We start from the raw sequence: 18,775 nt of genomic DNA on the forward strand, positions 1-18,775 counted from the left end.
TAGCTAGGAAACTATAAGGTACTCTGGGGGCTTTATAGAGATTCCTCTGGTTATAAGACTTCAATGCCATCTTTTATAGCTTGATTATCCAAATTTCAGATTTTTGGCAGGTAAATTTTCCAGTATTACTTGGATGTGAAGGATGGACTTAGAACTGTGGTGAAAATTATACACTGAATTACATTAAATTATTTGATCTTAACCGTAAGCCTTTTTTTCTCCCTTAGGCATTTGGATTCAATCCTAAAGTTAACAACTATATTGAGAAGGCAGTTGCTGTGTTTGGCGGATTTTACATACTTTTCTTTTTTGAAAGAACACTAAAGATGTTATTGAAGACGTATGGTCAGGTAAATTGACTTTATTTTAAATGTTTGATGTTTTACCCTCTAAAGTTACTTTATATAGGCATGTAAAGGCAGGAATTTTATTCTTACAATTATGTGAACAGTTCAGTTATTAGACTTGTGAATATGAGTAGAAAGAAAAGAATCAATATATGGATAAGTATAAGAGGAACACTTGATTCTTGTTGTAGAATTTGGAGTAAATACTAACCATTTAATGTCCAATGACAGCTGCACATAATTTGTTTCCTCTCATATTCATGAACATGAGAAGGTATATGTACTCTAAAACATGAAAAAAAAAAAAAACAACAACCCACAATAGAATCTAATAAATGAGGATACATTTAAAGGGACAGAAATTTTTTTTAATCTGAAAAGATTATACTACGTTAAATTCCCTTGCCTGCATGAACGATCTTTGTTTCTTCTTATAACATTTTCCTCTCTTGTTTTTCCGTGTAGAATGATCACACCCACTTTGGAAATAATGACTTTGGCCCTCCTCAAGAAAAAACTCATCAACCTAAAACATTACCTGCCATCAATGGTGTGACATGTTATGCAAATCCAGCTGTCACAGAGCCCAATGGACACATCCATTTCGATAATGTCAGTGTGGTATCTCTGCAGGTATTGCCATTCTCTCTACGGCATCACTTACACTCTGAGAAGCCTGCAGTGCATTAGTATTTTGCCCATTTAAATGTGTCAGGCTTTTTCCTGTATGTGTGGGAAACGTAGAGTGCAAGTCTGTTACTTTTCCTACTTTCCCTCCATGTATTTACTACAAACACATGAATTAAGCATGAACTTGTGAGTTTCTGGGTCAGAGGCTTTCCTATTCTCTAAGACTGTTTAACTGTGTAAGAACTACTTAGATGTACACAATAATGTGTAGCAAAATTAATTCAGAGCATTTCTCTTATTTTGCAATTCTTTCAAGATCCCAAACCAAAGAATCCTTTGGAGTAATTTTGAAATTGAAAGAAGACTTGCAAGCTAAGAAAATTGTGTTTAGGGACTTCCTTTGTGGCCCAGTGGCTAAGACTTTGCCCTTCCAATGCAGGGGCCATGGGTTCAATCCCTGATCAGAGATCTCGGGTCTCACATGCCACATGGTATGGCCAAAAAATTAAAAAAAATTTTTTTTGTGTTTATTAATTGACTTAGAATTTGTATTTCAATTTTCTAAATAATGTTAATAAGTTTCATTTCTTGAGCAAGAATTATATGCCAGGTAATAGGCCAGGTGGAGCTAGTAGTAAAGATTTCTCCTGCCAGTGCAGGAGACACAAGAGATGTAGGTTCAATCCCTGGGTTGGGAAGATCCCCTGGAGTAGGCAGTGGCAACCCTTTCCAGTATTCTTGCCTGGAAAATTGCATGGACAGAGGATCTTGGTAGGCTATGGTCCATAGGGTCTCAAAGAGTCATGCTCTACCGAGGACATACACATACACAATAGACCAGGCACTTACTTTATCTCATGCATTTTCCTTAATAACTATTAAAAGTAGAATTATTTTCTATGTATTAGGACTGCATGTTGTAACTATTAGAACTAAAAGGAGAGTTTATTTTCTCTGTGTTAGAACTATTTGGACCTCATACCCAAATGATGTGTGCAAAAAGGAGAATTTATTGGGGAGATAGTGGGACAGCCAAGCTACATCCCTGGAACCATTAGATCATTAGGACTCCCTCTCCTTCTCCTCTCTCCTTAGAGTCATTCTTCTTTTTCATGGCGGACCAGCTCCTTCATAAATGGGAAACATAGCCACTAGCAACTCCTGAGATTTATGTTTTATAATTTCAACTACTGGATGGAATTGACCTGCCTCTTTCAGTCCTAAATACGAAATTTCTGGCAGGTATCTCCTTGGTCCATCTTGAATTAATGTTCGCTTTTAGACTCATCTCAGTGCTTAGAGGATTGGGCCCTTTGTATGACCCCAAGGAAGTATGAATGCAGCAGACGAGAGGTTATTATAAAAGGAGACTGGGATGCTGGTGTCGTCGGTGTCTATTTCATTTGACAAATTAAGAAAGTAGAGCATTAGATGCTAAATAACCTCTCCAGGGTCTCTCAGTTCATAAATGGCAGATTCACAAGCTACAGAGTTAAACACAATATTAAAAAAGACAATTAAAAACAAAATCAAAAGGAAGTCAGCTGAGAAAATAAGCAGGAAAAAAGATATTTGGAAGAGGTTTTATTAGTGCAGATGACCTGAATTTCCTTCTGGAAAGAAAGCATGATTGGTCTTATACTTCTTCCCACCTGATTAAGGAAAATCTCAAGTGTGTTTCAAGAGGCAGTTTTGTGTGAACACTAAGCTAAGAGAGGAAATTATTTCATGCAACTTAATGAATGATGCTTTCAGGCAAGACTTTGCAAAGATATGTAAATGTTCAAATAGATAATTTCTTATAATAATTTAAGCTAACATTTATTAAATGTTCAAGGACTATGCCTAGAACTTTAGATAAATGATCTTATTTGATCCTCATAACAGCCCAGGAGACAAGCACTGTTATAATTAGGAGACTGTGGCTTACCAGTTTATTTAATAAACCCAAGGGCACATAGCTCCTAATGATGAAGCTTCTATCAGAACTGAGGCCATATGATGCTGAGGCTTGCTCTCTTATATGCCTTGCTGGATTACCTTCATCTTGTCACTGCTCTGCTAGAATCAAGATGATAACATTAACTCTTAATAAATATTAATTTTTGTAGGGGGAAGAAGGTAATTTGGCCCAAGGTCACTGTTTTCTGAGGGCAGATAAAATTGAACTGCTCAAAGTTTTACTTTAGTTTTAAAGTCCTAGGGCTCCTAATTTATAATTCACAATGGTCAGAAGACACGTTTGCGGTCAGTACAAGCATTGTGACAGGTGTGGTCCTAGACATGATCCTGTTTTACATAACTTAGAAATACCAATCAAAAGTCCACACTTTCTCTACTTCTGGTGCCAATGCTAATATATAGGCTTTCATTCATCTATCCAGTAAATACTGATTAAGTACCTGCTCGCTATCCTAGGCACTGGGGATTTAGAAGCAGACAAATTCTTGTGAAACTTATATTCAGCAGAAATAGACAATATAGAAAAGAATAAACAAGAAAATATGAGGGGGACTTCCCTGGTGGTTAAGAATCTGCCTGCCAATGCAGGAGATATGCGTTTGATCCCTGGTAGCGAAGATCCCACGTGCTGGGGAGCAACTAAGCCCCTGAGCCACAACTACTGAGCCCATGGTCTAAAAGCTCATGAGCCTCGATTACTGAAGCTCACGCACTCCAGAGCCAACGCTCTGCAACAAGAGAGGCCACCTCAGTGAACAACCCGACCACAGCAACTGAGAGTAGCCGCTGCTTGCTGCAACTAGAGGAAGCCCACACCCAGCGACAAACATCCAGCACTGCCATAAATAAATAAAAGAGAGTATCAGGTGGCACTAACTATTTTGATGAAAATAAAATAGTTTTCATCAAATTTGCATAGATTTGATGAAAATCGTGGGTGATGTGGGAGTGGCATGTGGAGGCTTCTTTGATCAGGAACAGTCCCTTAAGAGGTCAGCAGAGAACTGGATGAGAAAGAAGAAATAGCCATGCAAATATCTGGGAAAAGAATGTTCCAAAAGCTTTGATAAGAACCAAATTGGTCCCATACAAGGGAGCTGGAAGCTGAATGGCGCCGAGTTTCCCAACATCAATTCTGGAGACCAGTGGCACAGTTCTTTGAATACTCTGAACAGAAACAACTGTGGACTTGTCAGCCTGGGTAAGCTACGTCTTGTGAGAGAGCAGAATAAATTTGGGTGTCTGGAAATCTACTTCTAGAAACGGAAAGTGCACATCAAGCAGAGAAGGAACACGCCAGATGACTGCCATGAACCAGGCCTCAACGTGAGCCCATAAAAAGTCCTGAAGCTCATTTCCTCTGGGGACTATTTTCTGGCCATTTTGGTTGTAGGTATAAACTCTAGTGAAGAGAGATTCAAACAATTTGAGCTGCATACTGTTATTCTCAGTTTTCCCTTCACATTGCATTAAAAAAAATGGAAAGAAGCAAAATTTAAAAATACTATCAGGGTCCAGATATTGCTTTAAGAGACAACAGATAAAGATATATGAGTCATACTTATTTTGATAATAAAGTTAGGCTATTTTCTAATCTTTTATATGATAAGAATATATTTAACGTAGGTGACCCCACCTCAATGATTGAACATGGCGTGTAAAATTCATCGTTCATTTCGATGTCCAAGTATTGTCCCAAGAATTTTGTTGATGATTCCTGTTTTTACTATTTTGATGGAGTGAAGTTTTTCCAAATTGAAGATAATAAGCACGAGTTAAGAAAAGTAGTTTAGTTTGACATTATTATCCAAAGAACACAGGTTATGTAACAATCTGGATTATAACGACATGATTCATGTTTTTTATGGAATATAGGAAGAGCAAACAAAATGTTAAAGAATACTTAAAATGCATGACTTAGGGATATCTTTATCAATACTCATCTGGACAATTTTGATTCATCACAGAATACTCAGAAATACTATCATGTATAAGTTTGGTTGCCTTTGCTATTTTTTCTATCTTCACTTATATGAAAACTATAGCTTTACATGTATTTTTAAAACATTTTGTTGCCATGGAGACTATCACAGTTGGAGGGTAGAAGATATTTAACAGTTTGTTAGCTTGATAATAACTTTTAAATATTTAGACAAATGGTGTGAAACTTCCTTAGTACCCTTGCTTCAGTCTCAGTAAATGTTAGCTCTGTAGCGTGTGTGGTGTGTGTGTGTGCAGCTGTGGGTGTGTAGGAGCGTTTGTGTGCTGGGGAAACTATAGAGACATAATAAGGAGGCAGTTACGAGGGAAGAAGAGGAGAGCAGGAGGCCATTTCTCGTTGTTCAGTGCCCCTAAGTACCATTTCCGATCTCATTCCCTGACACTTGCTCTGTTCCTCTCTCTGACTACTGCACAAAGGTGGGGAGAAGTCACTGCTGTATCTCTGCAGCCAGGGGGGTCTTTTCCCCCTGACTTTACAGCTTTGGAAGGACTGTGTTTACCAGATTGCTCAAGCATGTCAGGCACTTTGGGGAATGTTAGCTCTTCGAGCCACTAGGGGGCGCACCTAGTCCATTCCTACAGTGGTCTGTCATCACTTTTCTAAATGAAACCTCCTGTGCTTTCATTTAAGAAGAGATGCTGTTAAATAGGAGATGCTATTAAATATAAATGCTAGAAGCCATTTATTCTTCCCACAGAAGAAAAATTAATATCAGCCATTTAAAAAAGTTGACTATTGTGAGTTTTATGTTGAAAATTGAAGTGTAATGATGTAGAATTTAGCTGCAAAGTGTGGTGATGTTAGGGACTTTGTCAGTGATGGATAGGACATGATACTCTACAAATACAACATTTTTGAGGTGCTTGGGTCTCCATGAAAATCCAACAGATTTTAAATATAGTTCATTCATTCAAGTATTTATTAATGTATACTTGGCCTTATTCTGAGTACTGAGATAGATCAGTGGGACAGAACAGACACACTTTCTGCCCTTCCATCAGTTCAGTTCAGTTCAGTTCAGTTCAGTCGCTCAGTCGTGTCCGACTCTTTGCGACCCCATGAATTGCAGCATGCCAGCCCCCCCTATCCATCACCAACTCCCGGAGTTCACTCAGACTCACGTCCATCGAGTCTGTGATGCCATCTGGCCATCTCATCCTCGGTCGTCCCCTTCTCCTCCTGCCCCCAATCCCTCCCAGCATCAGAGTCTTTTCCAATGAGTCAACTCTTTGCATGAGGTGGCCAAAGTACTGGAGCTTCAGCTTTAGCATCATTCCTTCCAAAGAAATCCCAGGGTTGATCTCCTTCAGAATGGACTGGTTGGATCTCGTTGCAGTCCAAGGGACTCTCAAGAGTCTTCTCCAACACCACAGTTCAAAAGTATCAATTCTTCGGCACTCAGCCTTCTTCACAGTCCAACTCTAACATAACTGAAATATTCTGTAGTATACAGAAATATTTTACACAAAAGTGGAACACATCCTTTTTTAAGTACAAAAATCAGAAGCTCTGTATGTATGTGTGGGGCTTGCTTCCTGCTCTTTTTCCTCTAGTATGGGGGGTGTTTCTTTGTTCTTACCTGGAGATAGAAGGATGGTGTCTATTCCTGGCTGACTAGGAATATTGGGAAGGAGGGTGGGTGAGGAAAGGGGGCTGAGACCCTGTGAATATCTGACCTGATACCCTTGATGCAGTCCCATACTTCACCCCAGCCTTCAGTTTGCTTTGTGTCCTAGAACTGAGGGCTTTTCTGATTCAGTTTTCCCAGAGGGCAAATCTCTAGTCTTCATTTGAAGTGGTTTCCTTGCTGAATTGACTTGGGAGCAGTCGTCTGATGTTTCAAATGCTCCCTAAATAAACTAACAACAAATTCCTTTTTTTAAAATTGATTTTTATTGGAGTATAGTTGCCTTACAATGTTGTGTTTCTGCTGTGCAGCAAAGTGAATTTATACGTTTACTTATATACCCTCTTTTTTTTTGGATTTCCTTCCCGTTTAGGTCACCACAGAGCTTTGAGTAGGGTTCCATGTGCTATAAAGTCAGTTCTTATTAGTTATCTATTTTATGCATAGTAGCAATAGTGTATATATGCCAGTCCCAGTCTCTCAGTGCACCCCATCTTTCCCCCTTGTTTTTACTTCCATCCTTCCTCTGCTGCCTTCAGAGGTGCTTGCTTGGTGCCTCAGTTCCCCAATGCTTCCGAGGTTTGGGGCCCTGTCCTCAATTTGTTTCTTTCGACTTTTCTCCTCTGTAGAGTCAGAACTTGTCCTCTTCTTTTTCATCCTCCAAAATAAATATCTCTGTGCTCTCCATCTTCCATTCTTTCATTCCTTGTGACTTTATGTCTTTTTTTAGTCTTTAATTTTAGGAAATTTTAAGAGGGACTATTGGAGAAGGCAATAGCAACCCACTCCAGTACTCTTGCCTGGCAAATCCCGTGGACGGAGGAGCCTGGTAGGCTGTAGTCCATGAGGTTGCCAGGAGTCGAACACAACTGAGCAACTTCATTTTCACTTTTCACTTTCATGCATTGGAGAAGGAAATGGCAACCCACTCCAGTGTTCTTGCCTGGAGAATCCCAGGGGTGGCAGAGCCTGGTGGGCTGCCGTCTCTGGGGTCGCACAGAGTCGGACACGACTGAAGCAACTTAGCAGCAGCAGAGAAAAATATGTGTCTAGTTTGTCATACTGCACCAAAGACCTGTTTACTATATTATATCATATATTTTTGAGCATCATTAAAAACAGAAATCAGTTATTTTCTTTTATGGGGTTATACTAGCAGTTAGTTAAAATTGAAAATGATATGTGTATGAAATTATGTAAGAACTGGTTCTCGTTGGTCTTGATTGACAGATTCTCAAAAGAGTTGGTTGGATTAGACACAAATGATGTCCTTACACAATCATGAGGAGGAATTCTGAGCGCACCTTGGTTGTTCGTGGCTTTAGTTTCCTCATTGGATCCATCTCCATGCTTCCTTGCTCCTTGCAGACTTTTATCAGGCGCTAGCTAGCAGTGTCTTTTCAAAGTCATGAAAATTTGTACCTGAATCCACTCTGAGTGTAGCCCATGTTTGACTAATACTAACTTGCTTTCATTCATCTTTAGGGAATGCTTTCTCACATTTTCAGAAATAACTGTTGCAAAAAAGTTTTCATTACTTCACAGAATTCTCAACCCAAACTTTTCTTCCTTTAATGATCAGACTGTGAAGATTATTTGGAAACTCTGTGAACTTTGCTATCTCACTTCATCTGTTGCTTCCTGGCTCTTTGTCCTCGTCCATATCCTCATACACTCTCCACCTTCCTTTTTGTGTCAGAACTTGTATCCTTTCTCTTTTTTAAGGCTGTGTGCATGCTAAGTTGCTCAGTCATGTCTGACTCCTTGCAACTCCATGGACTGTAGCCGCCAGGCTCCTCTGTCCATGGAATTCTCCAGGCAAGAATACTGCAGTGGGTTTCCATTCCTTTCTCCAAGGGATCTTCCCAACCTGAGGATCGAACCCACATCTCCTGCTTGGCAGGTGGATTCTTTACCGCTGAGCCACCTGGGAAGCCCCCTCAAATATTTGTGTACAATTTAAAAATTTACTCCATAATCTCTGAAATTTCTCTCTGGAATGATACAAGTGATTTTTCTAGGCAGCAGACTATATTCTTCACATTCATTCATATCCTCTCTGAAGCATTCCTGTAGTTCAGCATGCATTTGAGTACCCTTTATTGGCTAAATGTTTAAGGCAGATTTTTCACAGGAACTTACTAATATTTCCTTCCTCTTGGAATTACTCATTAAATGGTTTCTGTGACATGATACTTTTCTTCTTGTCCCATTTTAGCTACTACTTTCTTGATGTTTTCTCAGAATCTCCTTTTCTCTGCAGGACAACTGGGGGGAGGAAGCAAGGGCTTTGGAGTTGCACGAGGCCAGTTTTGTGTGATTTGGGGAAAGTTAGTTAACATCTTGGAGAAGGCAATGGCAACCCACTCTAGTACTCTTGCCTGGAAAATCCCATGGGCAGAGGAGCCTGGTGGGCTGTAGTCTATGGGGTCGCTAAGAGTCGGACACGACTGAGTGACTTCCCTTTCACTTTTCACTTTCATGCACTGGAGAAGGAAATGGCAACCCACTCCAGTGTTCTTGCCTGGAGAATCCCAGGGACAGGGGAGCCTGATGGGCTGCTGTCTATGGGGTCACACAGAGTTGGACACGACTGAAGCGACTTAGCAGCAACAGCAGCAGCAGCAGCAGCAGTTAACATCTCTGAGTCTGTGTTAACTTATCTGTTAAATGAGGAGCAAAATTCTTCAGAAGTTTTTGTGAAAATTATTTATTATGGGCCAACTATGTAACAATGTGTCTGATGTTACACACACATAATCAGTATATATTTCTCTCTCTCTTTCATTCACCAAGTTTTTTTTTCTTCTCTTTCCTTGCTTTTTAATCATAATGATCTTATTAAATCTTTTCACTTCAATTTACATTCCTCTGGGATTAACTTTTGAATCTATGTGCATAATTATTAATATTTACAGATGATAGTTTAGAAGAGGGCTTCTTATATTAAGCTATGAAGGCTTTTGAATCTGTCTGTAGTTTTTTTAGTGGGACAGAGAAGGTAAAAACATATAAAACTCCATGCTTTGTCATCTTGATTATTTACTGTTTTAAAAGTTTGAGTGACTTCCCTGGAAATTAAATTTTGACTTTTAAAACTTGAAGGCTTTTTGGTAAGAATGACAGCTTTCTGAATATATGCTGTTGACTTCTGTGTGATAGACTAAGAAAACTTGAAACATTCAAGTTTATTTATTCATTCACTGGAATAAAACTTTAAAGTCCAACATACCATGCCCCTTGAATCATATTATCAGTTTTTGCACTGCATATTCTTTCAGAGTGGTTCAGCTACACACTCATTTGTCCAGTTATATCTGTCATACTCCGACACATTCAGTTCATTTGAAAGGACATTAAAATGACACCTTAATTATGTAGGGAAGACATTTGGTTGTCACGTTATTGAAATAGTTGGGGTGCATAAAATCTTTAAAGATTGAATTGAGTTGAAGTTAAGTGCTGTTAACTTTTAAAATCTGATATGGACATTTTATACAGATAAATTCTAGAGATGAAAAATTTAGTGATATAAAATGTAAAATTTGTCATTCAAAAGATAAGATAGAGTACCAGTGAATAAGGTCACAAGATTAGAGGTAGTATACAGAATCTAAGCTAAATCAGAGCTAAAATAGAGAGGTTTGAAATGTCAACTGATGCAACTTTCCAGAAAGGCAAACTATCCATGAAGGACCATTCTTGCTCTTCAGATAAAACAATGTCTCAGATACAAAAATTTGGCAGAAGCATTTTAGTTGATGTCCAGTGTGGGGAGGGCCGTAGGGTTATCTGTTGTTCCTTGAATTAGCCAGTCATTTGGCCAGCTAAGACACCCCTGTTCTTACACTGGGAGAGATAGCATCACCACTGACACAGAAAATTCATAAAGAATGAGTTGGTCCTGCCAACTCCGAGGCCAGCTGGGAAAATCAAATAATAATGTATACGAAAGTGTCTTGTAATGTGCCCACAGTGAAAGTATTAGTCGCTCAGTTGTATCGGACTCTGCGACCCCATGAACTATAGCCTGCCAGGCTACTCTGTCCGTGGGATTCTCCAGGCAGGAATACTGGAGGGGGTGCTATTCCCTTCTCCATAGGATCTTCCTAACCCAGGGATAGAACCTGCGTCCCCCACATTGCAGGCAGATTCTTTACTATCTGAGCCACCAGGGAAACTCCAATGTACCCAAATCCACACTGTGTAATCTGTTTGAAGGACAAGCAGTTGCTCAAGGGTCTCAGTCAGGGACTGATATTATAGTCAAATAAAAAGGGAATGTTTTAGTTAATCATGTGATAAACATTTATATATTAATGGTTAATATTTTTGTAGTTTTTAATCCATTTGTGTGTACTTTCAGGTCCATGCAAACATAATTAAAATGTTTTGATTTCTGGGTATAATTTACAGACCTTTAGGCTTTCTTTTGCCTTTGTAAATAGATACACACAATTTAATTTCTGTTGAATAATTCATATTATAAAATATTTAACATTTTTTTAATCTAAAAAAGGAAAAGAAAGAAAAGATATTAAAAAATAAGACATTCAGAGAAGACTTCTCAACTGCCCTAGAAATTGCCAGAGAAATCCGGACTAATTTCTATCCCATATACTTTTTGACAAAGAATCTTTAAAAATTTACTGAAATGAGTGAGTACTCCTCACAGTGGACAGAAACCTTCTGTGAGTTATCAGGATAAGATGCCAAAAATTGCTTGGTTTCCAGTTCGATTTATAAAGTGCAGAGCAAAAGAGAAAACAGAAGGTCTGTTTGATGTTGGTGGGAAGGAAGGAAAGACATTTGATAGGAGTTCTGGTTAGCGCTGGTCTGTCTTCGCAAGAGTTGGTCTCCTGGGGCTGAAAGATCAAAAGTGAGTGCATAAGCCTGTGCTTCGGGGAAAAATTATAGTGTGATGAACAGAAATGAAACAGCCAGAAAGAACGATGGAGGAAGGAGGGGAGGAGGAGAGATGATTCAATTTTCTCTAAATGAAAACATTTTTACTGAGGCAACACATCAGTTCAGTCGCTCAGTCGTGTCCGACTGTTTGCAACCCCATGAATCGCAGCACGCCAGGCCTCCCTGTCCATCACCAACTCCCGGAGTTCACCCAGACTCACGTCCATCGAGTCGGTGATGCCATCCAGCCATCTCATCCTCTGTCGTCCACTTCTTCTCCTGCCCTCAATCCCTCCCAGCATCAGAGTCTTTTCCAATGAATCAACCCTTCGCATGAGGTGGCCAAAGTACTGGAGTTTCAGCTTTAGCATCATTCCTTCCAAAGAACACCCAGGGCTGATCTCCTTTAGAATGGACTGGTTGGATCTCCTTGCAGTCCAAGGGACTCTCAAGGGTCTTCTCCAACACCACAGTTCAAAAGCATCAATTCTTCGGTGCTCAGACTTCTTCACAGTCCAACTCTCACATCCATTCATGACCACAGGAAAAACCATAGCCTTGACTAGGCAGACCTTAGTCAGCAAAGTAATGCCTCTGCTTTTGAATATGCTATCTAGGTTGGTCATAACTTTTCTTCCAAGGAGTAAGCGTCTTTTAATTTCATGGCTGCAGTCACCAACTGCAGTGATTTTGGAGCCCCCCCAAAATAAAGTCTGACACTGTTTCCACTGTTTCCCCATCTATTTCCCATGAAGTGATGGGACCAGATGCCATGATCTTCATTTTCTGAATGTTGAGCTTTAAGCCAATGTTTTCACTCTCCTCTTTCACTTTCATCAAGAGGCAAAACATATATATATATATATATATATATATATGGAAAAGTGTACAACAAACAAAATAATTTACTATATACTATGGATGCCTTAAGGTACTAGGGCTTGTCTCATAGAACTTCTGTGAGAAAGGTTGGGGTACATAGCTGGACTTGTAAGAAATGGGTCATCGGGTATGTCCATATGTAATTTTACTGAATAACAACAAATCACTCTCCAGACTGTTATACTTATTTACACTCTCATCAGCATCAGAGGAGAATTCACATTTTCTCCACAATTGGAGAATTGCTTTCTTTCATGATTGTTGGACATTTCAGACTTTACAAAAATACCTATTGCTTATTTAATGACTTTGTAATGGTGTCTTTCTGTGATTAGCCTCTGTTTATTTCTGATTACTAGCGAAGTTGAGCATCTCTTTATATGCTTATTGGTCATAAGTTTCCTTTTGTGTTTCTTGTTCATCTGTCTCACACATTTTTAGTTGAGTTGCTTATCATCTTTTCTTATTAATTTGTATTGCAGAAATATTATTCTCAGACTTGTTAAAATGGCAAGGAATGCTTTAAGATTATAGAAGTAGGGGTCAACTCTTGCTATAGAGTAGAGAGGTGGGGCTCAACTTGGAATATAACAGAGCCAGCTGAGGATTTATGTCTAACAAGCAGGGTGAGGCAGTCAGTGGATAGAGAATTACTAAGTGGAGACATTCAGAGTAGGAGGGATCCTTTTTTCTTTTTTTTGGCTGCACTGAACTGCAGGAAGAACTTCTCTGACCAGAGATGGAACCCATGTACCCTATAGTGGAAGCAGAGTTTTAATCATTGGACCACTGGAGAGTTCCAGGAAGGATCCTTGTTAAACCAGTTTGACAGAATCTTGCTAAAGGCAGACCAAGATGATCAGATATCAAGAATACAGGGATTCTTACTAAACTGACTTAGCATGATCCCTGCTACAACTGGACTCTGTACACTGGTGCAAAGAAGCCCGAGAGTGAGGTCTAGTTGAGAACTGGGCTCAGAGGATCCTGGCTAAAGCTTAGTCAAGGATAGTCTTTGTCATTTGGAGGAGTTTTGTATATATTTTGGATGCTAATCTTCATTGATTAAATGGATTACAAATATATTCTCAAAGTCTATGACTTCTTTTTTCATGTCATTTAAATTGAATTTTTTCAAGTTTTAACTTAAATGTAGTAAAATATATCAATACTTTCAAGATTTTTACTTTCTGTATTTTGTTTAAAACAGGTTCCCTTTGCCAAAGTAAAGAAGATATTCTTCTGCATTTTTTTTCAAAAAGGTTAAAGTTTAATATTCCATGTGGAATTTATTTCTGTGTATAAGTAAAGGACCCAGTTTTTTCCTTTCTGGATAGATAAGCAGTTAATCTAGCTTCTGTTATTGAAGAGCGCATCTTATTGCTCTCATGTCAAGTTTCTGTATATCCATGTGCTTATATCTAGACTTTGATTTGTCTTTCATTTGTCTATTAACAAACTTCAACCTTATTATCTCAATGCATTATTATAATTTATAGTGAACATTGAATGTCCTAAGACAAGGCTCTTTACCTTCTTGTTTTCAGTGAAAATTATTTTTGTTCTTTCATGTCAATATCATTTTGGGTTTTTTTATTGACATTGCATTGGACTTAGAGATAAGTTGAGGGACAGCTAACATTTTTGTGAGATTTCAGATTTTCTTTGTGTTGTAATTTTCTGTAGAAATGTCTTTTAAAGTGTTCTGTTAGATTTATCCCTAATTACTTTGTAGCTCTGTGAGCATTATAAATGGTATCATTTCCTACTCTATTTTCTAATTATTATGTAGAAGTAAATTGAATTCAGTGTATTGATTTTAATCCTGCAGTATTGCTGAAGTCTTCTATAATTCTTTGTGTTTTATTTGTTTGCTCTTTTGGATTTCCTATGTAGATGTCAGTGAGTAAATAAGCAAGTTTTTTTCTTTGTAATTGTTATAACTCCTTTTCTTGTTACATTGGCAAGGATTCACAGGATACTATTGAGTAGAAGTAGTGATAACTGGTGTTTTGTCTTGTTTCTGACTTTGATGGGCACACTTTTAAGTTTGGAAGGTGGCTGGCTCTGGTTTTTTTAATAGATACCATTAATTCGATCAAGAAAGTTCTCTCATATTCAGAATTTACTAAGTATTTTTCTCAATGTTGAATTTTATTGGAATTTTTTTCTTTTTCTGTACTATAAACAAGTATGGATAATCTATACTTAATTTTTTTTCTTCTAAAATTGAGGAGTCTTAAAGTGCAGTGAAAGACTAAATGAGTAGATAATATTTTCTGGCAAAAATGGTGTCATTTATGAACTCTACAGTATTATTCACTAGGTATCATTGATTAGTAACATGAAAATTAGAGCAACTTTGCTTTGTCAAAAGAACTTGAGCCAAAATAATGCCATGTGCAGCAGCATGGATGAACCTGGAGATTATCATTCTAAGGGAAGTAAGTCAGAGAGAGAAAGACAAATAGCGTTCAATATCACTTATATGTGAAATCTAAAAAAGTGATGTAAATGAACTTATTTACAAAGCAAAAATAGACTCAGAGACGTAGAAAACAAATTTATGGTTGCCAAAGGAGAGGGATAAATTGGGAATTTGGGGTTGACAGGTATACACTACTGTATATAAGATAGATAAACAGCAAGGACCTACTGTATATAGCATGGAGGACCATATTCAATATCTTGTAATAACCTATAGTGGAAAAGATTCTGGAAAAGAATATCTATATGTATATAATATATAGCTGAATTACTTTGCTATATACCTAAAGTGAACACATCACTGTAAATCAACTATATTTTCATAAAAACTTTTTTAAAAAAAGAACTTGAGCCAGATAGATCAGAGTTGAAATTTTGACTCACAACTGGTTGGGTTACTGTACTTTCCTAAAACTAATTTTCTTTTCATCTTTAAATTGGCCGATGTCTCTCCCAATAAGGATTATGTTGAGAACTAAATCAAATATTTAAAAAGTAATGAAGAAGCGTAGCTGTGAAGTAACATTTTATTACTAGCACTACCATACTACCAAACATCACCATCTTGCTGAGAAGGTGTGGGGTTAAGTGAGAGCAACAGCAGCCAGCCTTGTGTGTGGCCTCAAAGCCACAAAGTTCTCTATTTCAATCGCAGAATAATTAGGCAACTTTTGATTTCGAGTAGGAGCGTTGGTATAAAGTTGTGGGCTCTGGTCAGGTTTATAAGCACAAAACAGCGGGAAGGAGGAAGGCATTTTACGCCGTGGGTTTTCTGTGAAGTTATGGTGGGGTACATTGTGAAGGTTCAGAATTGATGGATTGCTTTAGTATAGGAACAATTTACTGTCAAGAGTTACGTTTATGAAGTTTTCCAGAAGAGTTGAGAACAAGGTTTTCATGGATGTTTGCAGAAAACAAAACCAAATAGCAGGTGTGAATAAAGCATATGAAGGCAGTTGAACTCAGAGGTTATTTGTTTTCCCTTTAGACCAAACTTCTCAGTGTCCAGGTACATTAGAAGAGACTTTGGTGCACAAAGTCCCACTTAGTAGGCAATTCTGTCCTCAGCGACACTGCAGAGGAATACAGAAGGAAACAGCCGGGGGCTGGGGTGAGATGGAGCTAGGTTTCCAGGTGTAAATAGAAGACGTCTCATAGGTCTTCAGGATATCATACTCTCCTTGATAAAGTCTTTGTTTGCATTGCCCTAGCACAGAGTAATGATTGAGAATACTTGATAAAGAAAATAAATGCCCAGGGGTGAAAGTAGAGAGTGCTGTAGTATGTTTAATCCCTACAACAATCCTGTGAAATAGGTGTTAAGTCTGTTTACAGATTTAATGAAAACTCAGTTAAATAACTCACACAGACAATAAGTGGCAAAGTTATGATCAGATCCCGTCCTGGAGTCTTGATTTGTAACCTCCTGTTCCTTCTGTATATATGCATGACATGACCTTCCTAATGGGAACATTGCTCTAGTCAGTTCTGATTTCTAACAATGAACTTACAAGTGAACTTCTGCAGTACAACTTGAGGATTGCCGGCAGAGTGAAACCTCATTAATTTCGATTCTACTTATATATCATAACTAACAACGTATGATTTGTTGTATTTTCCTTTTAGACTGGGTTGGAGAGTACTTGAAGGTGAAAGTGAAAGTTGCTCAGTTGTGTCCGACTCTTTGCGACCCGATGGACTGAACATACAGTCCATGGAATTCTCCAGGCCAGAATACTGGAGTGGGTAGTCATTCCCTTCCCCATAGAGTACTTTGGGTATCCTCTATCAAAATTGCTTTTGAAATAATTTGTTAGGAAGATGCACCTAAAGTTTTCAAGTTCTTTAAAGAAACACCAAGTTGTTATTCTGGAATTGAGATGCCCCATGAATCTTACCCATACAACATGGTGGGTTTTCTGAAGGCCTTCTGCCACACCTCATGCTGGCTGTGGATTTTGTTTGTTAGTGTGAATTCTTGGAAGCAATAGAAGTGTACTTATCTAAACATGTCCTATACTAAATTGCTTTCACTAATCAAGCAGGACTTGTCCTTATTGAGAAGAATTAGTGACGTTTTACTCAATTAGGCTTGATGTCAAGTTAATATTTCCCCCATTAGTATAATGAAGAATTGCCGTGTTGCTTTGTCGTGCACGCTGATTGATTAAAAAATTGAGAATGAATGCCAATACATTTTTCTTTTGAAAAATGAGAAAAAAATAAGAGGTTCAAGTAAATTATTCTGGGCATCAGAAAGAGTTGCTTAGTTTTATTGTGTCCTTGCTTAATTTTATTATGCAAGGCAGCATAAGCAATGGAAAAAATGTAAATATATATTCTATTGCCGGTGTCTTTAATATCAGCTTTTCCAAATTTTTTTAAGGTTGAGTTATAAAAGATATCCATATCATAAACACTGAACTTGCCAAAATAGGCCTCTTTATATCTCCTGTTTGCTCATTTAAAAATATTTATGTGGTGCTGTGTTCTTTACATGCTACATCTTGCAGTTTGGGAATACTGGATCAAGACCTGGTGAGTAAGTTTTACTCAGTGGATTGCATGATGAAAAATTTGCCAAAGTATGGGATGTTTTAGTGTAATGAGTAAAAGTCATGTCCTGAGTAGAAGCTCTTGGGGAGGTAAAATTTATTCTATATTCTATTATTCTGTGTTATATTTATTCTGTATATTTCAAAAACAAGAATTCTAAATTAGAAAGATCACAAGGCTGAAGTATCTTGCAAATCAACTGTGGTCTTGAGAAGATGTTTTTTGAGTTTGATACTGCTACAGTCCGCAGCAGAGCATCAGCAGATTGTTACACACGTGCGCACACACACATACACATACATACACACACACATACACACACATACACACACACATCCCTTTAGGTATTTATCTGCTTATCTTTTCCTATCCAGTTTTATGTCTGAGGCAAATGTCCTGATCACACATAGCACTTTTGTAACTATCAATACTTCACTGGTTATCTTAGTGAATAAAAATAATTGAAGGTATTTAAGACCAAATTAAGTATTTGCTGTTAGTAAATGTACCATCAGGTTACAGTCAGATCGTTGATGGGAGGTTAGATTTGATTTTCCGGTGTACTTGCTTTTTAGATAGGGGATTTTAGTCCCTTTTTGAGCATTTCAGTGCAATTAGGTTAATAACTCATTTCTGTTAGTTAAGTTGTGACTTTCTCCTATCTAACTTTGCTTGCTATGTTGATCAGTGGCCCAATATATCCAGATCTGTTATAAGTTTGAGTTTTTATCAATCAAAAGGAGAGATCTTAATGTGTAAGCCTCCATTTCTTTCTTTTTTTAATATTAAAACTTGATTATTCAGTTGGTATGTTTTTTCAAACCTTAAACTTTTTATTTTGTATTGGGGTATCGCTGATTAACAGTGTTGTGATCAGGGGAACAGTGAAGAGACTCAGCCATACATATACATGTATCCATTCTCCCCCAAACCTCACTCCCATCCAGACTGCCTCACAACACTGAGTAGAGTTTCATGTGCTGTACAGTAGGCCCTTGTTGATTCTCCATTTTAATATAGCAGAGTATACATGACCCCATTTCTTTTTAAAATTATTCTGTTTGCTTTTTATTTCTGACATCAAGTATCAGAGCATTAAAAGTAAAAAAAAAAAGGAACAAACTTTATTGAAACTTCTTCTACTTAAGATTATCAAATTGCTAATGAGCATGACTTTATTAAACCTTTACAGCAACTCAGTGAAGTCAGATTAAGAAAAAATAATTCAATAGCTCAGAAGGCACCAGTAAAGATTACTTTTGAAGTGTTAGTAAATCGTGCGTCTGGCTTGATGCTTTCTAGTTCATCTTTTATTATTAGGTTGTAAAATACGTATCAGAAAAACTGAAGTGAGGGATCATCAATAGTTTTCTA

The 18,775-nt window shown here is 37.8% G+C and overlaps 1 protein-coding gene across 3 annotated transcripts in view; it reads left to right on the plus strand.

Moving 5' to 3' along the window:
* SLC39A8 (solute carrier family 39 member 8) overlaps window positions 1-18,775 on the plus strand; it is an 83,169-nt gene that overhangs the window by 40,343 nt on the left and 24,051 nt on the right. For all 3 annotated transcript variants that reach the window (XM_069593613.1, XM_069593612.1, XM_069593614.1), the window contains exons 5-6: window positions 228-350; window positions 813-980. In XM_069593613.1, coding sequence (XP_069449714.1) covers window positions 228-350; window positions 813-980 — 291 coding nt within the window. The remainder of the gene's footprint in view (window positions 1-227; window positions 351-812; window positions 981-18,775) is intronic.

This window comes from Ovis canadensis, chromosome 6 (genome assembly GCF_042477335.2).
Source record: "Ovis canadensis isolate MfBH-ARS-UI-01 breed Bighorn chromosome 6, ARS-UI_OviCan_v2, whole genome shotgun sequence".
Classification (NCBI taxonomy): domain Eukaryota; kingdom Metazoa; phylum Chordata; class Mammalia; order Artiodactyla; family Bovidae; genus Ovis; species Ovis canadensis.